The 26561-nt window shown below is 35.8% G+C and overlaps 1 protein-coding gene across 8 annotated transcripts in view; it reads right to left on the bottom strand.

The window, feature by feature from the left end:
* The window catches only part of LOC105490044 (WD repeat domain 72), a 294422-nt gene that overhangs the window by 143502 nt on the left and 124359 nt on the right, over nucleotides 1-26561 (bottom strand). For 6 of the 8 annotated variants that reach the window (XM_071066821.1, XM_011755286.2, XM_071066822.1 and 3 more), the window contains exons 15-18: nucleotides 8767-9584; nucleotides 7432-7494; nucleotides 6545-6636; nucleotides 2350-2429 (exon numbers count right to left, since the gene is read on the bottom strand). In XM_071066821.1, coding sequence (XP_070922922.1) covers nucleotides 2350-2429; nucleotides 6545-6636; nucleotides 7432-7494; nucleotides 8767-9584 — 1053 coding nt within the window. Of the gene's footprint in view, nucleotides 1-2349; nucleotides 2430-6544; nucleotides 6637-7431; nucleotides 7495-8766; nucleotides 9585-26561 lie in introns of those variants that run through there. The other 2 variants (XM_071066825.1, XM_071066826.1) reach the window with 2 other exon arrangements.

Here is a 26561-nt window from a genome sequence, read left to right as displayed (position 1 = left end):
AAATCAAAATGCATTGAAGACTTAAATCTAAGACATTAAACTATCAAACTACTACAAGAAAACATTGGTGGAGATCTCCAGGTCATTGGCCTGGGCAAAAATTTCCTGAGTAAGCACAGGCAACCAATGCAAAAATGGACAAATGGAATCACATCAAATTTAAAAGCTTCGCATAGCAAAGGAAACAATCAACAAAATCAAGAGACAATCCACAGAATGAGAGAAAATATTTGCAAACTACCCATCTGACGAGGGATTAATACCCAGAGTATACAAGGAGCGCAAACAACTCTATAGGAAAAATCTAACAATCCAGTAAAATAATGGCCAAAATAAATGAATAGACATTTCTCAAAAGAAGACATACAAAGAATAAACAGGCATATGCAAAGGTACTCAACATCACTTATCATCAGAGAAATGCAAATCAAAGCAACAATGCAATATCATGTCACCCCAGTTAAAATGGCTTATATCCAAAATACAGGCAATATCAAATGCTGGTAAGGATGTGGAGAAAAGAAAATCCACTGTTGGTGGAAATGTAAACTAGTGCAACCACTATGGAGAACAGTTTGGAGGTTCCTCAAAAAACTAAAAATAGATCTATCATATGATACAGCAATCCCACTGCTCAGTATAACCCAAAAGAAAGCAAACCAGTATATCAAAGAGAAATTTGCACTCCTATGTTTGTTGCAGAACTGTTCACAACAGCCAACATTTGGAAGCAACGTAAGTATTTGGAAGCAATTAAGTATCCATCAACAGATAAACGGATAGAGAAAACATGGTCCACATACACAATAGAGCACTATTCAGTTATAAAAAAATGAGATCCTGTCATTTGCAATATCATGGATAAGCTGGAGATCATTATGTTAAGTGAAATAAGCCAGGCACAGATACACTAATATTGCATGTTTTCACTTATGTGTGGAATCTCGAAATCAAAACAGGTCAGGTGAGATGGCACACACCTGTAATCCTAGCACTTTGGAAGGCTGAGGTGGGCAGATCGCTTGAGCCCAGGAATTTCAGACCAGCCTGAGCAATATGGCAAAACCCCATCTCTTTAAAAATACAAAAAATTAGCCAGGTGTGGTGGTGCATGCCTATAGTTCCAGCTACTTGGGAGGCTGAGGTGGGAGGATCACTTGAGCCTGGTAGAGTGAGGCTGCAGTGAGCTGTTACTGTACCACTGCACTCCAGCCTGGGTGACAGAGCAAGATGCTTTCTCAAAAATGAATGAATGAATGAATAAATAAATAAATAAATAAATAGATAGATAGGCCGGGCGCGGTGGCTCACACCTGTAATGCCAGCACTTTGGGAGGCCGAGACGGGCGGACCACGAGGTCAGGAGATTGACACCATCCTGGCTAACATGGGGAAACCCCGTCTCTACTAAAACAATACAAAAAACTAGCCGGGCGAGGTAGCGGGCACCCGTAGTCACAGCTACTCGGGAGGCTGAGGCAAGAGAATGGTGTGAACCTGGGAGGCGGAGCTTGCAGTGAGCTGAGATCCGGCCACTGCACTCCAGTCTGGGCGACAGAGCGAGACTCTGTCTCAAAAAATAAAATAAAATAAAATAATAATAATAATAAATAAATAAATAAATAAATAAATAACTACATTGAACTCATGGACGTAGAGAGTAGAAGAATGGTTAGCAGAGGCTGGGAAGGGTAGTGTGGAATAGGGGTAGGTGGGGATGATTAATAGGTGCCAAAAAAAGTCAGAAAGAATAAATAAAACCTACTATCTGATAGCACAACAGGGTGACTATAGTCAATAATAATTTAATTTTACTTTTTAAGATAACTAAAAGAGTATAAACAGATTATTTCTAACACAAAGGACAAATGCTTGAGGTGATGGATACCCCATTCTCTGTGAGGTGATAATTAGGCATTGCATGCCTGTATTAAAATATTTCATGTACGCCATAAATATATATGACCACTATGTGCCCACAAAAATCAAAAATTAAAAAAATTATAATTTCACATAATCAAATTCCCACATATAGGTACTTTAATGTATGTCATATTTGGAAATCAAATAATGGACAATTCTGCTTCAGACTGAAGCTTCAACAAGCAAGAAATTACCTGTGATGACAAGAACCTCCCTCCCTCAGCCCCCAGCATTCACGCTCCCCTGGTGAATGGTGTACCCTTGCTTATGTTATGGCCTGTGTTTTCCCTCATCTCTATGCCTGTTCAAAGGCCATTTTACGAGGACAAGAGTAACTACTTGTATTTTCAGACAGGGGAGGGTATCCATGAACCACAGCAGCAAGGAACTCTTTTAGTAACTTCATGAATGTGAATTATATCATACCTGCACAGACTGGTCTCTCCAACAGGAAATTAGCTTCAAAAGTGAAAGGTCAGCCTCAGGTACATGGGATTCATTCTTACCTAGAAATACACAGAACACATTTATATCTTGAGAGTATTAAAAATGGATAGCGGCTCTTAAGATGGGCTGCATATTAGAATCACCTGGGAAGCTTTGTTTTTTATAAACACCAGTGCCCAGATTCAATCTTCCAGAGATTTTTATTTTACAGATCCTGTGGTAGAGGTGGGACAGGCATTAATGCTTTGTAAAAGTGCCACAGATGATTTACATGTACAGCCAGAGTCAACATCCATTTGTCTACATATATATACACACCCACACACCCATATACACACACACACACACACACACACATTTATATGTAATTCTAACAATTATACTAACACATATTCACATCAAATCAGATTCATTTTTACAGTTTCAACACATTTTTGTTCTTTTTGCTGACCCAAGACAGATCACCACATCTTACAATTCCTTCCTTATTCAAATTCGGAAATTCTCCTCTGCCATGAATTAGTCTCTATCACATGTAAAATCAAATAAAAGACTTCCTTTGATTTGTCCTTATCCAGCTCTACCACTCTGATCAATAGGTAGAGCACTACTGTTTTAATTTGACTCATTCTGTTATGTATTGTTTCTTTTCTGTTTGCCCTCTCCAATGTCCTTTCTATCTGTCTTAATGTTCAGTGTGAAATTTTAAGAATGAGTGAGCGCTTGGTTTAAGTAAATTGGTTCATAGAGTGTCCAGCAGTTTCCTACACACACACACAAAAAATACTTAATAAGTGTCTTTTCATTAATTGAAAATGTACATATAATCATAATGAACAGTCAATGAATTAAGGCTTTCTGATGGCTAAAGTCTATTATCTAGGCGGCACATCCTGAGAGTGACATAGGGAAGAATGGTAAGGGCTTGCGCAAGCGGAAAAGTTGTTACTATAATTGTCTACTTAAATTAATATATTGATATATGTCTGACATTGTGGTAGCAACTATTTAAATTAGCATTTGTCTGATACACTTTTCATCAAATCCCTATTTTTATATTAACATATGAGTTATCTATCTATCCATCTATATGACTATATATTGACCACATTAGTAGCCAAGGAAAATGTAATAAAAGTATTGTATACAATGCAATTTGAGAACATAAAAGTAATATATAAGAAACTTCTGACCAATTATTGATAGTATTTTTTCCTGATAGAGCACTTAATATAAATGTAAAATGACCAAGAACACTATATAAAACATGTAAGTATGATAGAAGATTATAATTTTGACATGTTTTCCATTTCTTCATGAACACAGCAGGTAAGAGAACATTTTCTTTTGATCTCCGTTTTTCCTCTCTCTCCCACTTTGCTGACCTTGTGACTCAACCATCAAAGTTAAGTATTGGTCTCAACTGTAACTACTTACTAACATCATGGGGTACCTCAAAGCACACTTTAATGTGATGTTGAAATTTTAATATGTGATAGAAATGAGAGCCAATTTATCTACAATGGCAATGTCAGTGAGTTAAAGAATTAATTGCAATTTTAGGGGGAAAGATGAAAAGAAAATATCCGAGGCTTACCAATATTATTCAGTCACCATTCCTGCTGACAGAAGTGAATACTGGTTCCTGTCAACATTTTAGAATGAGCACCTCAGAGTATTATTTTATTCTTTAGGATTTGGCTTTATAAAATTAATACCATGAAGTCAATACTTCCTTTTGTTTAACCTTCCATCTTCCTATTATTATTATTATTTTTTTGAAAAACGTGTTTCCCTCGTCCTTAGCTGAATTTCAAATGCGATAAAGGCCAACCTAAATCCCAGAGAGATGATTCTATAGTAACAGTAGTTGCTTAGGCTTTTTTGCTGGGGCAGCCACAGGAAAAACAGGGACCTCCTTGATTCTAGTTAGCAATCCCCTGTCTTTGCAGAAATACTTATACTAAATCTTAAATTCCAATCCCCTTCCGAGTTACCAGTGCTAAAAAACAAACAAACAAACAAACAACAACAACAACAAAAACATTGGATAGCTAACCCTAATAAGAGTAACTATCTAAGGAGAAAGGAGGCAACCCAGACTGGGGCTATTTAGAGGGAACTTTATCTGTAATCATAAACGTGAGAAGTGGCCTGACACAGTGGACAGGAAATGGGGTTAGGAATCAGATTTGGATTGGAATGCAGGCCCCTCTACTGAATAGCTGTTTGCCTATAAGTCATCGAACTTCCTTGAGTCCCATTTTTTTAAACATAAAACAGAGATGCTGCCTCCTACTGTGCAGGGTTGTTTTTGTATTAAATGAGTAAAAACATTAAATATGTAAAACCATTAACATAATTCTTGGAACATACTAAGCACTAGATAATTGGAAGCTATTAATAAACTCTCACTTAAAAATACTCTTTTCAACAGTCCTGTGAGGGCCACTGTGTACCGTTATTCAGGTCACCCCATCCTATGGATCATATACTGCACAGCTTTGGAGGCAACACGCACACTGTGTCTGGGATCACATTCCCATTTTACAAATATAGTAATTAGGGCTTTTAAAAAGTAAAAGACATGCCCAATAGAACACAAGTAGTCAATGGCACAGCTGGATCTTGAATCTCAGCCATGTATCTTATTTATCTCTAAAACCATTGTTCTAGTCATTATTCATCCTTTAATTTTATTTGTCCATTAATTTAATTCATCCACGAATGCAAAAGTTATTTGCTAATTCCTTCTAGATATTGTACTAGGAACTGGGGACACAACAATGAATAAAACTGTCACCAAAATATAACTTCCATGGAGCTTACAATTTAGTAGCAGGAGGCAGATGAGATTTTTAAAAGTAACAGATGTCAGATAGTGAAGAGGCTTATGGAAAATAGTACAACAGCGAAAGGGGTAGGGAGTGCTGGGGAGGAGGTAGGGCACCTTCAGTGATAAAGTGGCACTGGAGCAAGACTTGATGGATGGTAGCAGGTGGAGGGTGAGCAGGTTGAGCCACATGAAGGTCTAGGGAAAGAACACCACAGGCAAGGGTACAGCCAATGCAAAGGTCCTCAGACTTGCTTGTCATGCTTGGGTAAGAGTAAAAAGGCTAGGGTGGCTGGAATGAGTTAAGCAGGGGGTGAACACTAAGAGATAAGGTTGGATGGGGGTGTGTATGTGATGACATACGTAAGCGGTCAGATCCTATAGGGCCTTGTGTGCTAGAGTAAGGACAATGGCTTTTATTCTGAGTGAAACAGAAGCCACTGGAAGGTTATACATAGAAGAGTGAGGTTCTGACTTAGTTCTGAATAAATCATTCCGGCTGCTTGGTTGGGAACAGAGTGCAGCAGCCAAGAATAGGAGCAGAGAGATGATCAGGTGCCTACTGTGGTCATCCAGGCTCACAGGGGTGAGGGCAAGGGAAAGGAAGGTTGAGGGAGATGGAGTTGCTGGTGTAGTGGGTGAGAAGCAGTCAGATTCTGGGATACATTCTGAAGGTAGAACTGACACAATTACTAACAGATTGGACGTGGGGTGTGAGAGAAAGGGAAAGTTCTTGGCTTGAGCAATTGGCGATTGGAAGGATAGAACTGTCATTTACTGAGATGTCCCAAACTTGGAAAAACAGGTTTGGGAAATAAATTTGCCATTTGGCATCAAGAGAAAATCTAAACACTGAAGTTGAGAATATAATCTTCTAAAATTGCAAGAACATTATCTAATATAATAATCATTTATTTGGTAATAAAGATATTGATGCAATAAACTTTCCAATAAAACACAATAATAAAATACTTAACACCTAAGTATTTCCTATGCTGAAAAGTTTCAAATTTTTAGGCATTTCAAAGATCATTTGAAATCTATGTTTTATAAATGTTAGAATGTTATGTCTATGTTTTAAAATTATAAAATGTTCAATTTGTGTTTTTAAATGTTTGATAAATGTCACCCACCTCATTTTCTAAATGAAGAAAGTAAGGCCCAGAAAAGCTAAATGACTAGCCTCAAGCCACACAGCTAGTGTAATCACAAACATAGGTAAAATCTATGTTTTATAAATGTTATTTATTTTGACATTGCTAACCAGTTATAGAAAGACTAGCTATTTCCTTTCATAGGAAAAAAAAAATCAGATCATATCTGTGTCAGTAGCTCCCTTACCATTTCGTGAGCAACCGTAGAAGCTTGACATATTTAAAATGTCATTCCCAGCACTTCTCACCTTATTATGTGCACATTCCATTCTGAAAGAACTGTTAGAAAAAAGATTGGCAGTATATTACTAAAAAGCACAAAAAATTATTTGAGGAAATAAATCAAAGATATGGGTACATGACCACTTTCGCAAATTTGGAAATTGAATACAGATTATTTTTAGCAATATCTTTCACATCAATTTCTTTTGTGAATCTGATTTCCTCACTTTGTTCCCACCTAAATCTTTTTTTTTTTTAGGCTCCCATCTAAAATCTTAATCCCAATTGACCTGCACGTCTTAGTTTGCCAGTATTATCTGTGACCTACATTTACAAGACAGGTTTGCTATTTTAGGTCACATGACTACTGACTAATGCAACAAATTAAAAAAACTCAATATGTTGACATCTGTCAAAGAATTCTCCTCAGCTACCATTGGAGCCTTATGAAGGCAGGTTTTACCCTACACCAGTGTTCCCATCACAGGAATCTTCCGAAACTGCCAGGGATGTTCTGATAAGTAGGCAGGTGTTGCCTTAAAATTCAGTTAAATCATGTGCCCAGTTGTTAAGCTTATGAAGATTTCTCAACCTTCACAACCACAGTAAAATTTCTGTGAAATGGTCAAATTTGTTGGAAGGATTTGGTGTGACAAATCCAACATACATTATTTTGATTTCTCAAAAAATAGTATCTGGGCTCTGACAGCAGATCAAATCTGGAGTGGCTGCAGTAGAGAAGCAGTCTCTCATCCTGACACGTTCATTCTATAATTTGTTTCAATGAAGAATTCTTTAAAGAGTCAACTAATGTGTGACAACATTTGAAAGGCTATTTAATGAAAGGCATACCAAAAGTCCGTAAGCTTCCCTAAAGTGCACCAGACATCAGACACATCATTTCCATCCTGTAATCTGTATCAGGAATAAACTTACAATGAAAACCTCTGGCAAACAACTAAGTCCCTCATCTGCTCTGTGGGATCATGATTAGACCAATAAATCAAATTGATTAGCAACCTAAGCTTTTAAGAATTTCACAGTCACCTATACCACCCACCTCATTTTGTAAATCAGGAAAGTAAGGCCCAGAAAAGCAAAGTGACTAGCCCAAAGTCACAGAGTAGTGTAATCTCAACACTCAAAAACAACAGTTATTACTAAACTGTACTATGTATAAATGAATTACTAAATAGCCTCTTCTGTTTTATTCTATTTTAATATGCCAAAATATAAAATAAATGGTAAAATTTGAGGTATGAAATTTTCAATATTTTCCTTCTCTGATGATATAAAAAACATATCATCATAAGCCTTAACTTAAATGTTTCTGTTCATACTTAATTCATACCATGTATAATGGATTTCAAGACGTATATGTGTTTTTGTTCATACATACTTAATTCATACCATGTATAATGGATTTCAAGACGTATATGTGTTTTTGTTCATACTTAATTCATACCATGTATAATGGATTTCAAGACGTATATGTGTCTATGTATGTATATGTGTATGTATCTATGTATCTATGTAGCTATGTAGCTATCTATCTATCTATCTATCTATCTATCTATCTATCTATCTACTCATTCAGCATCCCACACTATGTCTTTTCTGACACATATTATGAAAACATTGAATATTTGTTGAATGAATGAATTTTAAATCATATAGATCTATTGCCAAATTATACTCCAATCCAAACAATTAAAAGGGAGATTTTCTTAATGTTTTTTAAACCAAGAAGTTGTTGCATATTTACCCCCCACTGGAAAGAAGGAAGGAATGTTAAAGAGCTGAATATAGCAAAGAGCAAATCATGATTTTTTTTTTTTTTTTTTTTTTGAGACAGAGTCTTGCTCTGTCGCCCAGGCTGGGGTGCCGTGGCCGGATCTCAGCTCACTGCAAGCTCTGCCTCCCGGGTTTAGACCATTCTCCTGCCTCAGCCTCCCGAGTAGCTGGGACTACAGGCGCCCGCCACCTCGCCCGGCTAGTTTTTTGTATTTTTTAGTAGAGACGGGGTTTCACCGTGTTAGCCAGGATGGTCTCGATCTCCTGACCTCGTGATCCGCCCGTCTCGGCCTCCCAAAGTGCTGGGATTACAGACTTGAGACACCGCGCCCGGCCATGATTTTTTTTTAATGTCATAATCTAGTATAGTCAAAATCTCTAGGTATGTCTTACCTGCCAACTCTACATGCCAATTCTAAAGGCATGTTAACTAACTTATTAACTAAAAATAGTCTGCTCAACAAATAAACTATAGTATTTGACTCTTGCAAAGAATCACAATTATTTTCCAGTCCTCTTGGAATTCCAACCTGATCTGGAAGAGTGGCTCTGTATTTATCTGACAAGTCCAAAACTTTCCTGGAAAATAAATTTACTCCTGAATAGTCTTTTATCATTTCAGTATTGCATACATCCCAACCTGGCAACATCAGTGAGAAATGATCTTCATTTGAAGCAAGTCCCAAAGAAATAGGACCCTGAAGCTTTAAAATATTGAGGTGCTTAATGCAAAGATAATCTAAATCTTTATCCACTCCCCATGGCAAAAGGCAAGACAGAAACAATTTAGCTGTGTCTACTGTAAGACTGGCATCTACTTTTCTTGATGGCTTAGGCTGCATTTTTTTGGAGATCTTCATTTTCTTCTGCCTTTTAATTCCATCATTTTCTTCTGAGAATTTGATGGTATTATCTCCTTGGGACAGGCTTTCAGTAATAGGCTTGGCTTGTGCCTCTGCTGAGAGAGGACCACAGGCAGTTTTACTCTTTCTCAGTGTCAGTGTCTTCTTCTCCACTGTGCTCTTGGCTCTTCTCAGGACCTCACCACCATAGAATGAACTGGAAGAGTCAACATCACTGAGTGGAGTTGGTAGTAAAAGTTCAACAAGGTTTTCCAGATCAAATAGAAGAATATGAAAGCCCACGTTACTCCATTTTGTCTTCACAGGCAAGACGTTAAAAGGTCTTGGGCAAAATTTGGCATCAGCAACCTAAGTGAACAAAAAAATATTTTGTGTCAAAGTTCTTGCTTATTAAGTTATTTTATTAAAGATTCCATGATGTTAAAGTGGCATTTTAAAAAAGTATTAATTTGCAGAGTAGCTAAAGGCAAGTCATTTTAATTTTTTTGTCTTAGCTATAAAAAAATTCCTTTCTAAATTAAATATTCTATATTCTAACATTCTTTGAAAACTTCTTTTCTTTTTTCCTAAATTTTATTTTTCCTCTAAATAAATATGAATTATGTCTCTGGAGTAAGATGGTACTAGATTAACATCCTTTAATATACACTCTCACATCTTTCTACTATTATAGTCATAAAGACATACAAGGACAAGGTTGGTTTGAAAACTGAGGAGAACAAATGTAAGAACGCAAGCAAAAACTAAATATTTTAATAACAATGGTGCTTCCAAATTTGTTAAAATTGCAAGTAATTGAAATGTTGACCAATGTCATATTGCTCTAAGAAAAACCCAAAAAACTCACCTTGTTGTCTTGCATTTGATTTTTCCCCAAAGGCTGGCACAGTGGGTTCCCATACTTCTACTATGTTCTTGCTAATTTCTGAGGCATTCCTTGAATACCTTATTCCCTCATATCAACCCACTACTCTCTAAACTCTTCCTTGCTTTCCTTCTTCTTTCTAGGACTTAGGATTTCCTTATAGAATATGAAAAATTTATTTCTTTATTGTATGTTTCCTCCACTAGCATTCAACCCCACCTTTGCAGGAATTTTGTATGTTAGTTGCCTCAAGTGCCTACAAAACAATGCTGCTATATAGCATTATCAAGAGACTCAATTAATGTCTGTTGAATTAATAATTAGCAAATTTATACAATGGAACACAATTTAAATAATTTAAAATGGTGGTGTAAATTGTATCGATTGGTGAAAAACATGTTATTAGGCAGACAAAATAATTCTCCATTAGTAAAATTTTAGGTACAAATATAGATATTTAAAAATTTGACATATATCTCTATCTACATTTATATATAAAAATGTACATATATAGAGAATAAGTAAATACAAATAAATAAAGTCACAAAGGATATGAACCAAAATGTTACCAACAGTTAACATTTAATTGGGAAGAAGGAATTAATTGGGAAGAAGAAATTAAAATGATCTTTATTTATACTACGGTGTGTTGTGTTTTTGATTTGGTTTCCTGAAATTTTTTACGGAGATGATATATTTAATTTTCAATAATACAAAAGGAAAGTTTAAAAAGAAAACCATTACAAATTATAAGTGTTAAAAAACGAAATGGAGAACGAATTGTAAAGAGCACATTTGTTTGTCAATAATTGTTAATGTAATTATTAACAAATAATTTTTGCAAATCAATAATAAGAAGAGGATCTTACTGATGGATGAATGGGCAAAGGTAATAAAAATTCACAAAACAAATATTCAAAAGTTACAATATGAAAAATTTTTACTACAAGTAGTAACCAGAAAAATGAAATTAAAATAATACCATTCATTGGCCTATTAATTTCACCAACATTATGTTCATCAAAGAAGCCAGACATAAAAGAATTAACTGTATGTAATTCCATCCCTGTTATTTTCAAAAGACAGGAGAAAACAAAACAAGAGGGTTTAAGGATACATTCATAAACAATAAATCTACAAAGCTAGAGGCTACCTTTTGAGGACTGGGAAAGTATAGCTTCTGGGGCGCTCACATATTTTATTTCTGGATCTATGTAGTGATTATGAAGGTGTGTGCTTTACGACCATTGAGTTGTACATTTTTGTGCTGCGTTGTTTACTTTTTTCTCTATGTGTTATACATTTCATGGTAAATAAATAATGTAAATGAACTGTTTAAGGAATATTAACAAAGTGCCTCCATTTGGACTAAAAAGTAGACTATGTCCTGATTTTTTTTACCCCTGCATACTGTCAGAAAGTAACCAGTATTTGAATTTTGTGCTTATAATTTCTTTGCTTTTGTTTAGGTCTTAACCTTAAATATGTATTCCTTTTTTTTTTTTTTTTTTTTTTTTTTTTTTTGAGACAGAGTCTTGCTCTGTCGCCCAGGCTGGGGTGCAGTGGCCGGATCTCAGCTCACTGCAAGCTCCGCCTCCCGGGTTTAGACCATTCTCCTGCCTCAGCCTCCCGAGTAGCTGGGACTACAGGCGCCCGCCACCTCGCCCGGCTAGTTTTTTGTATTTTTTAGTAGAGACGGGGTTTCACCATGTTAGCCAGGATGGTCTCGATCTCCTGACCTCGTGATCTGCCCGTCTCGGCCTCCCAAAGTGCTGGGATTACAGGCTTGAGCCACCGCGCCCGGCCTTAAATATGTATTCCTATTTGACCTATTTAATCTTGCATGTTTGCCAAATTCCCGATTACATCTCCCACTTATTTAGACCATGTTTAATTTCTTTTGATAGTTTTATAATCACTCAAAAATATGTTTATATTACTTGCCTATCAGTTATTTTAACTCTGCAGTACCTATAACTATGGGCCCTCTTAAAATTTATTACTTTTGTTGCCTCTTTTTTTTCCTGCTAGAATTTTGTCAATGTTGATACTCTTTTTAAAGAATCAACTTTTGACTTTGTTTATCCTCTCAATGGAATAATGTTTTTCTTAAAAGGTAGTCTTGCTAAGTATACAATTTTAGCTTGACTTACTTTCTCCCAGTATTGGTGAAGAAAGGATTATTCTGCAGTCTCTGTCTTCCTCATGCAGTTGAGAAGTCAGCTGCTAGTCTGTCACACCATCTGTCTTTTCTCTCTGCTGTTGGATTAGATCCTTTAGGCTTTAATATTCCACAGCTTCACTATGATTCTTCTAGGTGTGGATGTTTTCCCTAGTCCTCCACTGTATCTGAGCCTCCCTATCTTTCATCAACTTTGTGAAGTTGTTGGGCTTATCCTATTGAATATTTTCTCTCATCATACCATTATCCCCTTATGGGACACTGACCAGGTATTTGTCAGAGGCTCTATCCCCTTACATTTTTTCATCTCTTTGTCTTTCTGTACCTCATGTGGGGCAAGCTCTTCAAAATTTTTCTTTTAGTTTGCCAATTTTCTTCTCACCTGTGTTTAATATATCACTTAACTTATGCACTGAGTTCCTAATTTTGATTTTTACATTTTTCATTTCCAGAAGTTCTATTTGGTTCTTTAAAAAAAAAAAAAGGTCATTTTTATAGACAGTTATTTCTTAACCATATTTTAAAATCATTCTTATATTTTTAAACATACTTATTATACTTTGCATCTATAATTAAAGTTTCTAAAATGTTTGTGGATATGGCTCTGCTTTTTTATTTTGCTGATGTTTTCCTGTTTCCGTGTATGTTTTATAATTGTGTGTGTGTGTGTGTGTGTGTGTGTGTGTGTATGAAATATCATCAGTGAGAATCCTTTGAGATATATGTGAGGGTGCACTCTTTAACAGAGGATTTTAGTTTGTGAATACCAGTTACCCAGGGGTACTACCAAATAGGGCCCTCTTTAAACAAAATTTCCAGCTTAAAAAGTTTTCATTCCTTGAAGGTAGTGTGAATTCTGACTCAAGATTAAGGTTATTAATACTTAAGCAAAAGTACTTTCCCCCCTCCATCTAGGGCTGAGACCAACAAAGACAAATATTTTTATTCATTCTCTTCTTGTGTGAAAAAATATTGCTCACCTTGGTTGGCTTTTTCATTGAATACGCAGCTCTTAGGGGACAATGAACTTATGCTGTGGTATCCTATCCAACTTCCTATCACTGCACTGGACCTGGAAATTCTCTCTTTTAACCTTTAGAGTGGTTTAAACTAAACCTAAAAGTACCCAGGGATTAGCAAATGCTCTTTCAGCCTTCTCCAACCTGTCTGGAATTGTGATCTCATTTTGCTTTTTACCTGTAAGAACTTCTGTAAATTTCTTGTTAATTCAAATATGCATTATTTTCAAAGATAAATTTTAAAAGAGCGTAATCTTGATTTGTAGAGAAATGAACAGGACTGATGTTCAGACTATTAGCCAACAAACAGATAAACATTGGATTTGCAAATAGCATTAAAAATTGAATATTCAGTTTTGATAATGGAGGGAGTAAACAGACATTCTTATACACTGCAAGATTAGTGTAAGCTGGTACTTATTTTAGGGAAGGCAAGTTGCCAACGTGTATTAATAATCTTAAAATGTTACATATTCTTTAATGTAGAAATTATTTTAAAAGTAATTTATCCTAAAGGTATGATTAGAAATATGCACAAAGTCATACGAAAAAATGGTCATTGAAAATTTTTCTATTTCAATAAGCTGAAAATAACTTAAATGTCCCATACAATAGATTTGGCTGAATACATTATGGCATATATATATATGCAAAATACATTATGACATACATATATATGCCAAAAATTCATATATATTGTCAATGGAAAATATTTAAAATTTTAAAAATATAATCCCATTTTCTATAAAATTGCAGATTTCTTAAAATTTTTTTGATATATTTATTTTTTAAATTTCTACAAAAACTTATATTTTACTATGCCAAAGAAAAAGCTCTTCTAAAAATAGTAATCAAAATGGCCAACCCAGAAATAAACCTAAATACTTACAGCCAACTGATCTTCAACAAAGCAAACAAAAACAAAGTGAGGAAAGGACACCCTATGCAACAAATGGTGCTGGGATAATTGGCTAGCCACTAGAAGGAGAATGAAACTGGATCCTCATCTCTCACCTTAAACAAAAAATCAACCCATGATGGATCAAGGACTTAAATCTCAGACCTGAAAATATAAAAATTCTAGAAGATAACATTGGAAAAACTCTTCCAGACATCAGCCTAGACAAGGATTTCATGACCAACAACCCAAAAGCAAATGCAATAAAAACAAAGATTAAACAGCAGGGACTTAATTAAACTAAAGAGCTTCTGCATGGCAAAAGAACAGTCAGCAGAGTAAACAGACAACCCATAGAGTGGGCGAAAACTTCACAATCTATACATCTAACAAAGGACTGATATCCAGAATCTACAATGAACTCAAACAAATCAGTAAGAAAAATACAAACAATTCCATCAAAAAGTGGGCTAAGAACATGAATAGAAAATTATCAAAAGAAGATAGACAAATCGCCAACAAACATATAAAAAATGTTCAACATCACTAATGATCAGGACAATGCAAACCAAAACCACAATGCAATACTACTTTACTCTTGCAAGAATGGCCATAATAAAAAAATAAAAAAATAGATGTTGGCATGGATGCGGTAAACAGGGAGTGCTTCTACACTGCTGGTGGGAAGGTAAACTACCACAACCACTATGGAAAACAGTGTGGAGATTCCTTAAAGAACTAAAAGTAGAAGTACCATTTGATCCAGCAATCCCACTACTGGGTATCCATCCAGAGGAAAATAAGTCATTATATGAAAAAAATACTGGTACAACCATGTTTATAGCAGTACAATTCTCAATTGCAAAACTGGGGAGTCAACCCAAATGCCCATCAATCAATGAGTGGATAAAGAAACTGTGATATATACATATATGAAAACATCGTATGTTTTCACTCATAAGTGGGAGCTAAGCTGTGAGAATGCAAAGGCGTAAGAATGACACAACAAACTTTGGGGACACAGCGGGAAAAGGTGGGAAGGGGATGACGAATAAAAGACTACAACTGTGTGCAGTGTATACCACTTGGGTGATGGGTGCAACAGAATCTCATAATCACCACTAAAGCTTTTAATCATGTAATCAAACACCACCTGTTCCCCAATAACCTATGGAAAAATAAACATTTTTTTAAAAAAAGAAACTATCATCAGAGTGAAGAGACAACCTACAGAATGGGAGAAAATTTTGCAATCTATGCATCTGACAAAGCCCTAATATCCAGAATCTACAAGGAACTTAAACAAATTTACAAGAAAAAAACAAACAACCCCATTGAAATGTGGGCAAAAGGACAAGAATAGACACTGTTCAACAGAAGACATTTATGTGGTCAACTAACATATGAAAAAAGCTCATAATCATTGATCGTTAGAGAAATGCAAATCAAAACCGCAATGAGATACCATCTCATGACATTCAGAATGGTGATCATTAAAAAGTCAAGAAACGACAGATAATAGCAGGGCTTTAGAAAAACAGGACCAACTTTTACACTGTTGGTGGACATGTAAATTAGTTCAACCACTGTGGAAGACAGTGCAGCGATTCCTCGAAGACCTAGAACCAGAAATAGAATCCGACCCAGCAATCCCATTACTGGGTATGTATCCATAGGAATATAAATCATTCTATTATAAAGATACATGCAAGTTCATTGCAGCACTAGTCACAATAGCAAAGATATGGAATCAACCCAAATGCCCATCAATGATAGACTGGATAAGGAGAAAGTGGTACATATATACCATAGAATACTACACAGCCATAAAAAAGAATGAGATGCGTCCTTTACAGGGACAATGGATGGAGCTGCAAGCCATTATCCTCAGCAAACTAATGGGAAAGAAAAAACAAACACCCATGTCCTAATTTATAAGGGGGAGCTGAACAATGAGAACACATGGACACAGGGAGGGGAAAACACACACACCAGGGGCAGTCTGAGGAGGGAGCAGGGGGAGGGAGAGCATCAGGATAAATAGCTAATGCATGCTGGCCTTAATGCCTAGTTGATGGGTTTTGACAGGCACAGCAAACCACCATGGCACACGTTTACCTATGTAACAAACTTGTACATCCTACATATGTATCCCGGAACTAAATTAAAGTAAACTAAAATATAATTAAATTAAATTAAATTAAGGACCCTAGGGAAAAAAGAAAATGTCAACGATATGACTAGCCAAATGTTTTTAACATGTACTACCCTCCCCCAAAACAGTTGCATTGATGAAATTAAACTTAAAAGCATAAGAACAAAATTCACAAGATCAATAATCAAAGGCTAATATTTTAGGCATATAAAGAACTCACATAAATTAATGTGTAAAATACTCATACCATCACAAGAGATAAACAAAGAGATAAAAATATTGCAGAGAGAAATAGTTTTTAAATCATTAGTCTCAAAAAAGTATAAAATTTTGTATACTATACTGGTTTTGATTTTCTTAATTAACTTTTTTTTTCAACTTTTATTTTAGATTCAGGGGATACATCTGCAGATTTGTAGTTTGGGATACGATTGATCCCAACACCCAGGTACTGAGCATAGTACCCAACAGTTGGTTTTTCAACCCACAGTCCTCTTTCATTTTTCACTTAGTAGTCCCCAGTGTCTATTGTTGTCATCTTTATGTTCACAAGTACTCATTGTTTAGTATCCATTGATAAGTGAGAATATGCAGTATTTGACTTTCTGTTCCTGTGTTAATTAACTTAGGATAATTATCTCCAGCTGCATCCATGTTGCTGCTAAGAACATGACTTCTAAGTAGCATTATATGCTTTCTCTCTCTCTCTCTCTCTCCATATATATACACACACACACACACACACACACACGCATCCACCCCCCCCCCCACACACACATATATCACACTTTCTCTATCCAATCCATTGTTGATGGGCACCTACGTTGATTCCATGTCTTTGCTTTGTGAATAGTGCTGCAATGAACATACAAGATCATGTGTCTTTTTGGTAGAACTTTATTTTCTTTTGGATATATACCCAGTAATGAGATTGCTGGGTCAAATCGTAGTTCTTTTTTAAATTCTTTGAGAAATCTCCACACTGCTTTCCACAGTAGGTAAACTAATTTACATTCCCACCAAGTATAAGTATACACTGTATACATTCCCACTCATAAATATACACTGTATAAGTATACCCTGTTCTCTGTGGCCTCACCAGCATTGGTTGTTTTTTGATGTTTAATCACAGCCATTCTGACTGGCATGAGATGGTAACTCATTGTGGTTTGGAGTTGCATTTCTATGATAACTAGTGATGTTGAGCATCTTTTCATATGTTTCTTGGCCACTTGTATGTCTTCTTTTGAGAAGTATATGCTCATGTCTTTTCCCATTTTTAATGGAGTTATTTATTTTTTGCTTGTTCAATGGTTTAAGTTCCCTATAGATTCTGGCTATTAGACCTTTGTTGGGTGCATTGCAAATATGAGAAGACCTCTGAAGTGATGGCTAGAAGAAGGGTAAGAAGGTATGCATATAGCGTGAACTGAGAAAATTTCAGAATGGCTGGAAGGAAGAATATGGGAAGGTAGAGAATGAGCTACACAGAAGAGATGAGGTACAGATTACATAGATCCGTATAAACTCTACGGACCACTAAATGTATTCTAAGAATGGTTGTAACTCTTGAAGGGGCATTTAAGCTAAGAAGTCACCTACTCACAAACTATAGCTGTGGTTTCTTCTGGATTACTGGTTAATCAAGCAGGCTGAAGGCAGAGTTCTGCGCTCCTATGCACTTCCACTTCCTCAAAGCTATAACCTCTGTCTCAGCACCTAGATCTTCTCAACTTTTGCGCCAATCAAAATTATAGCAGTGATTCGAACAATATTTCTTGTTCTTCTCTTATTATTTTGTGGTCCACACAGCCACAATAGGCCTACTGCACTGCCATAAACAAAAATCCTAAATTTCTGTTCTTAAATATGGTCACCTTATCAAAGAAGCAACTGAATATTTTACATTATTTTAAAATCGTAAATGTTATTCCAAATTTAATTAACATACAACAGAGTTGGCTTCCATTTGAAAATTTATTTTTTAACTTTTTTAAAGTTATTTTTTAATATTTTTAATAAAAAATTTATTTTTTAACTTATTTTTAAGTCATTTTTAAGTTAAAAAATTTATACTTGATTTTCAAAGTATAAATCATTGCTATGTTTTAATGTATTAAAATTATTAAACATAATTCCAGCCAGTCATCACTGTTTGAAACTTTAAGAATTATATGTTAAAAGTCTTATTACCAAAGGGCCTTGAAAACGTAAGACTATCATTCTAGAAATAAATAACCCAGAAAAATAACAGTAAATGCCCATAATATTATTTTCTGAGTTTTCACATTTTATAGATTGGGCAGACACAATATTCAGCAATGTTTAGCAAAGGCTGTAGTTAGTATTAACTTTAATTTTATGTTACCTATATGCAATATATTTCACAGACAAAAATTCTATTAAAAGTAGCACACTAAATGCAAAAATGCAAATGTAATTATGTTAATTTTAGGATGATAAAATATATCTAAAACATCATTCTAACGAAAGTGTTTTGGAACCATTCATTAATCTGATTGCAATCTTTAAAAGTCTAGAACAAGTAATTAAATGCAAGAAGTATTTCATCCCATCTATGCAACTGCAAAAATGTGAGAATACAAATTTTAAGTGATTGATTTACATGTTGTTTATAAAATGCTATCTGCTTGCCTGACAGATAATTCCCCAACATGTGATTTCCAGGTACTGCATCACAGAGAAGGTCCTGGTATTTTCCTCAAAAATCATCACTTTTACTACTACTCTCTGAAATCCCAGGTTGAGGAAAGAGAGGAGGTATTATTTATAATTGGTAAAGCAAGAGGGTGGCACTAAAGGACAATCCATTCCAACCTCTCAACTTCGGAGAGTCTGGGAGTAAAATAATGCTGATACATCTACATGTGAATGCTATAAACAGCAGGTGGGGAGTAGGCAAAGGCACACAGGGTTGAATTCTTTGTGTGGAGTAGAAAGACTTTGGGAAAAGCTACTGAGCCTGAAAGTCTGCAAGTAGAATCCCAGATGGCTGGCAGGCCAAAATTATTCCTCTGCTACCCACAAGAGCCCAGAATAATTAAAACCAAAGCCAACAACACAAAATTCAAACTGTAAGCAATCCAAAGAACATATAAAAAGGAAAAACAGAAAGGACCAACTGTTCAGACCAAAAAAAAAAAAAAAAAATGTAATAGGTGTGAAAAAGTACGGGTCTAACACTTTTATCTGAAAAACAAAAAAGTGCATTGATTTATTTTCTTTTTCCTTCAGCCTACTATGTTTCTCTTGTGCTTTCTTCTTCCTTTTCTCACTGATTCAGAAAGACAAAATGGTTAAACAAGACTGGTTTTACTCCTAGCTTCTGAAGGTAGAAACGCACTTTCTAGCAACATGTTCTGGTAACTTCTTTCTCAAAACATTTTGGATCCCCCAATGAGTTTGTTATGAAAAAATTTGACCTGCCCAAGCTACTACAACCATGAAATAGATTACATAAGACTGATGCTTAAAGCTACCCTCATCTTCTCACTTTTGTGACTTCGTACAGTAACACAATATAAATATTTAAATACAAAGTGAGGAAATATAGGCAGCAGTTGCTAAAACATTTTAGATATTTCCTTATCTTCCTGAATGAAGAATTTAGAAATTGTCTAATTTGACTCTCTCTCCTCACACTAAGGGAAAATGAGAGAGATAAGGGAAATGATTCGTTCTAAGTTACCCATCTGGCAAACAACTCAACCAAGATTCCCAAGTCTGTTTTTCCTAACTATTCTACTGATGACATTATCCACTTAGATTCTTCAAAGAATGAAATAATATTTTTATTTATTATTTTTAAAACATACAAGGGTCTTTATTAGCTAAACACTCATTTTATAATACACCACAGTCACTGAGTTGCATAAGGAAGGAAAAGTCATCATCATGTGAAAACATTCACTAATGAACTAGTCACATATAACATTAGTACCTAAACACTCCTTGCCTTATAACATAAAGACTTAGCCCCATCTATTAGACTTGGACCGGTTATCTGATGATGCAATTCAATTGTAGAGTAGATAGCAAATAGTGTTAAAGATGTAGGATTACACTAACAGTGACAGCAGAACTCTGAGTCATAACCAATGCCATTGACAAATAAGGATGTAACAGAGAAAACCAGATAGCTTGAGAAAACTACCTCAGAAGCTTCAAATGAAAAATGTTTTAATGTAAAGTGTACAAGTTAGGCCTGTGGAAAGCTTGATTATCTTTCAAATTCTTTTCTAGAACAAAACTCCTTATTATTCTTAGTGAAATTCAAACATAAAATAAAAGATGACATATTGTGAACCATACAGTTTAATTAGAAAAAAACCCACAAAACAAAACTCGCTTGATTCATTATATAGTCATTTAAAAAATTAGTGCCTAATTGCAATCATAAATTTACATTTTGCTCAATATAAATAAGTTACATTATTTTACATGGTTAATTTCATTTTTAAGTTAAAAAAATTTTTTTTAAATCCCCTTAACAGTTCTCCACTTAGCTAACCCATCCGATTAATCTGTGCTCTCCAATCCCTCTGACCACTGGTATACTACTTTCCACTTTCTGCATTCTACTCATAGCAACTGAGATATTTACTTTCCAGTAATTTTAATTCTCTTTGTTCTCAACCTTCTTTTCCCAGTTGTGCTTATCACATTAATTACATATTTTAATAAGCTAGGTAAAAATTGAAGAATTCTGTGTATACAATTTAGTTCAAAGAAGACAAAGTTTAGTAATCTGAAAGACCCTGTGGAATCCGCATTCTAGTTACTCCACAAGTTTCTAAATTACTTCTACATTTTAGGTAAATAAAAACTATAAGTCACAGCTGAAGCATTAGGAGTGTAGTTAATGCAAAGTAAAAGAATTAGGAAATTTAAACTATGAATCTACAATCAAGGGAAAGAATGTCCATCAATAGGTTTATAACAATGGAAGTTTTTCAAGTGAGAGATGGCACAGATGACACACAAAAAAATTGACATCCATGTACTATATTACTATATTACTGAGAAATTATTTAATGATTAGCCTACATCATAAGTTTGACAGGAAAAGAGAGTGTAATTTCTTGATGTAGAAAGTTTTCTGAGAAACAAGTCTACAATGTAGATAAATTTATGACCTAACTTATAAGTAGTTAACTTTAAAACTTATGCCATAAAAAGGTAGAGAATATGGGACTTAGATATAAAAAGAAATTACAGTAGATGTTTACATCTTTGCTGCTAAAAATTTCAAATAACTAACTGTGTTATGACAAATTAACAAATTATAAATATTTTGAAAATATGAGTTGATTTCTAGTCAAGATGACAAAATTTAGACTTTGAAGTAAACTATTTTTGTTTAATTCACATCAACAATAGCTTTTTTAATTTAAAAAAAAAAAAACTTAAAGTGTTTAGCTAAGCTCAAAAACAAAATAAACATGTTGGAAGACCACAAATGGAAAGAAACACAAAGTGCTAAGTGAAGCTAAAGTCACAGGCCTGCTTACCAACAAGTCTATAAGCAGATAACAAGGCCTTAGAGTCAACTTCTGAGGCTAAATGTCAGGCCATTGGCAGGTGGACAACCTAGAAAAATCCTAATCTAACTTTTAACTCAATCAACCCATAAGCTAGTTCACTGATTAGACAGACATACACCCAACATTAATGCTGTCCAGGTACCATTCTAGACTAAAGGCCTTGATAAGGTATGCAGACACGTACCTAAAACTAACAGACAATATCAGCTGGGGCGGGGGGGCGGGGAGGGGGAGAGAGAGAGAGAGAGAGAGAGAGAGAGAGAGAGAGAGAGAATACAGCAAAACAAAAAACCCAAGAGAAAAAATTTTTCTCTAGAAATGAGCTTGCAAACCAAACTTCTATAACATAGGGAAAGTAATACTTGGAAAGATAGCTACAAATATAAAAGCTGAAACATATGTTAATTCCAGATAAAATTAGTGCCATAGAAGGGACTGAAAATGTATTATTTATGACCATCAAAGAGAAATCAGAGGAATGACATTCATAAAAATGTCCAAGAAGTTATGGAAGAAAAAAAAGTAAAAATAAAATGAATAAAAGAAAAAGAGTTTTTTAGAAATATTAGGAAAAGTATAATAGTTATATTAAAAATGTGGTAGGGGCAGAACTTCTGGGTTAATTAAGTCCACTGAAAACATGCTCCTTCAAAAAAGGCAAAAGAATTCAAGAAATAACCAAAGGTTTGTGATAAGGATCTTATCTTCCCTAGTAAAATGGCTGGATGTCAGTAATAACAGTGAGCGTCCTAGCATTTTAATTTGCCTTTTTCTCATCGCCCCTCTCTAGCTCCACAGTCTTGAAAATCAGCAGTTTGGCAATCATGGTGGCCCTGAAAACCAGCAGCCTACCAGTCAATGGACGAGACATATATGTTTAAAGACCCTCAAAAATCCTCATCGCCACAAAACTGGCAATATTTCACCTGCCTCCCAGCTCCCTGAGAAGTCCCATTTGCCAACCTTATCATTATTTGGGAAATTTACAAGTATGTGCAAATTAAACAATACACTCCTAAATAATTAGTGGGGAAAAATCAAAGTAATGAAAGAGGGGTATCATCACTGATCTTACAAAGGTTTTTTAAAAAATCTCAGAGAAATACTATGAATAGCTATCTGCCAGCAAATTAGGAAATCAAGATGAAAGGGACAAATTTTTAAAAAGACATAAACAACCAAAACTGGCATAAGAAGAAATAGAAAGCAGAACAGCCCTATACCAGTAAAGAAATTGAATTAGTAGTTAAATATCTTTCTATACAGAAAAGACCAGGTCCAGATGACTTCACTGTTAATTTCTACCAAACATTTAAAGCAGAGTTAATACCAGTTCTTGATAAATACCTTCAAAAAAATACAAGTGGTATGGGGACACTTCCCAACTCACTCTAAGCGGCCAGTACTACCCAAATACTGAAACCAAACAGATATCACAAGATAAGAAAACTACAGACCCATAACTCTTATAATTATAGACACAAAAATCCTCAAGAATATACTCACAAAGCAAATCTAGCGAAACCTAAAAATAATTTTACACCATGACCAACTAGAATTTATCGTACAAATATAGTTGACTTAATACACAAAAATCCATTCACATAATGTATCATATTAATAGAATAAAAAACAAAACATATGACTATCCCAATAGATACACAAAAAGCATTTGAAAAAATCAAACACAATTTCATAATAAAAAACATCCAACAAACTAGGAATATAAAAGAACTTCTGCAACCTGATAGAGAGTATCTGTGGAAAACCCACACCTAACATAACACTTACGGTGAAAAACCAAATGCTTTCCTCCTAAGATCAGGAATAGGACAAGTATGTCCTTTCTTGTTGGTTCTATTTAACATTGTAATAGACGTCCTGGACAGGGTGATTAAGAAAGAAAAATAAATGAGAAGCATCCAGATTGGAAGGAAGGAAGTAAAATTGTCTATATTTGTAGATTACATAATATCATATATAGAAAACACTTAGGTATCCACAAAAAAAAAAAAAAAAAAAAACTTATTTGAACTAACCAATGAGTTTAGCAAAGTTGTAGTACACAATATCAACGTAGAAAATTAATATTTTTTGGATCTGTGTTCCTGCCCAAATCTCGTGTTGAAGTATAATTCCTGATGCAAAAAATTGTCTATATTTGCAGATTACATAATATTGTATATATAAAACACTAAGGTATCCACACACACACACACAAACTATTTGAACTAACAAATGAGTTTAGCAAGATTGTAGTGCACAATATCAATGTAGAAAATTGATATTTTTTGGATCTGTGTTCCTGCCCAAATCTCATGTTGAAGTATAATCCCCAGTGCTGGAGGTGGTGCCTGGTGAGAGCTGATTGGATCACTGGGGCAGTTTCTAATAGTTTAGCACCATCCCCCTCGCTTGGTACTGTATAGTGATTGAGTTCTCATGAGATCTGGTCATATAAAAAGTGTGTGGGATCCCCTCTCCCTTGCTCCTACTCCAGCCACATGTAAAGCAGGCCTGCTTTCCCTTTGCCTTCTACCATGACTGTAAGTTTCCTGAGGCCTATTCAGAAGCAGAAGCCACTATGCTTCCTCTATAGCCTGCAGAACTGTAAATGAATTAAAACTCCTTTCTTTATAAATAACCCAGTCTCAGGTGTTTCTTTAGAGCAGTGCAAGAACTAACACAGAAAATTGTCATTGAGGAGTGGAGCATTGCTGCAAAGATACCTGAAAATGTGAAAGCAGCTTTGAAATTGGGTAATGGGCAGAGGTTGAAAGAGTATGGAGGCCTCAGAAGAAGACAGGAAGATGAGGGAAAATTTAAAATTTCCCGGAAATTGTTAAATGGTTGCAACCAAAATGCTGACAGTGATATGGACAGTGAAGGCCAGGTTGAGGAAGTTTTAAATGGAAATGAGAAACTTATTGGGAACTGGAGTAAAGGTCACTTTGTTATGCTTTAGCAAAGAGTCTGGCTGTTTCGTGGGTTTGCTCTAAGGATCTGTGGGACTTTGAACTTGAGAGTGATGATTTACAGTATCTGGTGGAAGAAAGTTCTAAGGATTGAAGCATTCAAGATGTGACTTGGCTGCTTCTAAAATCTTATCTCATATGAGCAAAGAGAAGTAGAGAAAAGAAATGACCTGAAATTGGAACTTATATGTAAAAGAGAAGTAGAGCACTAAGTGTGGAAAAACTGCAGTCTGACCATGTGGTAGAAATGAAAGGCCCATATTCAGGTGAAGAATTCAAGCAGGCTGCAGAAATTTGCACAAGTAAAGACGAGGTAAGTACTAATAACCAAGACAATGAGGAGAAGGCTTCTAAGACATTTTGGGAACTTCATGGCAACCTCTCCCATCACAAGCCCAGAGGCCTGTAAGGACTAAATGGTTTCCTGGGCCAGGACCAGGGCCCACTGTCCTGAGCAGCCTCAGGACACTGCTCCTTGCATCCCTGCTACTCTAGCACCAGTCGTGGCTCAAAGGGGCCAAGATAAGCTTGGGCCACTGATTCAGAGAGTGCAAGCAGTAAGCCTTGGCAGCTTCCATGTGGTAATAAGCCTGAAGATGTGCAGAGTGCAAAAGTTGAGGCTTAGAAGCCTCTGCCTAGATCTCAGAGGCTGTATTGAAACTCCTGAATGTCCATGCAGAAGTCTGCTGCAGGGGTGGAGCCCTCATGAAGAACCTCTACTAGAGCACTGCGGAGGGGAAATGGGGAGTTGAAGCCCCCACATGGAGTCCCCACATATGGCACTGCTTAGTGTAGCTATGAGAAGAGGGCCATTGTCCTCCAGTCCCCAGAATGATAGATTCATCAGTAGCTTGCACCCTCAGCCTGGAAAAGCTGCAGACACTCAACAACAGCCCATGAGAGCAGCTGTGGGGGCTGAATCCTGGGAAGCCACAGGGGTGAAGCTGCCCATGGTTTTTGGAGCCCATCCCTTGCACCAGTATGCCCTGGATGTGAGACATGGAGTCAAAGGAGATTATTTTTGAGCATTAAGATTTACTGACTGCCCTGCTGGGTTTCAGACTTGTATGGGACCTATAGTCCCTTTCTTCTGACCAATTTTTTCCCCTTAGAAATGAGAGTATTTACCCAATGTTTGTACCTCCATGGTATCACGGAAGTAACTAACATGTTTTTGATATTACAGGCTCATAGGTGAAAGGGAAGAGCCTTGTCGCAGATGAGGCTTTGACCTTTGGACTTTTGAGTTTATGCTGAAACAAGTTAAGACTTTGGGGTCTGTCGGGAAAGTATGATTCTATTTTACCATGTGAGAAGGAGATGATATTTGGGAGAGGCCAAAGGTGGAATGATGTAGTTTGAATATGTGTCCCCAACCAAATCTGATGTTGAAATGTAATCCCCAATGCGGGAGGCTGGGCCTAGTGGGAACTGATTGGATCATGGGGGTGGTTTCTAGTAGTTTAGCACCATGCCCCCTTGGTACTGTATAGTGAGTGAGTTCTCATGAGATATGGTTGTTTAAAAAGTGTGTGGCACCTCCCCACAACTCTCTCTTCTGCTACAGCCATGTTAGACATGCCTACTTCTCCTGCATCTTCTGCCATGATTAAGTTTTCTGAGGCCTCCTCAGAAGCAGCAGTCACTATGCTTCCTGTGCAGCCTGC

Source organism: Macaca nemestrina, chromosome 7, assembly GCF_043159975.1.
Source record: "Macaca nemestrina isolate mMacNem1 chromosome 7, mMacNem.hap1, whole genome shotgun sequence".
NCBI lineage: Eukaryota > Metazoa > Chordata > Mammalia > Primates > Cercopithecidae > Macaca > Macaca nemestrina.
Note: the sequence above shows the minus strand (reverse complement) of the source record. Positions and strands in the feature narration are given on the sequence as shown.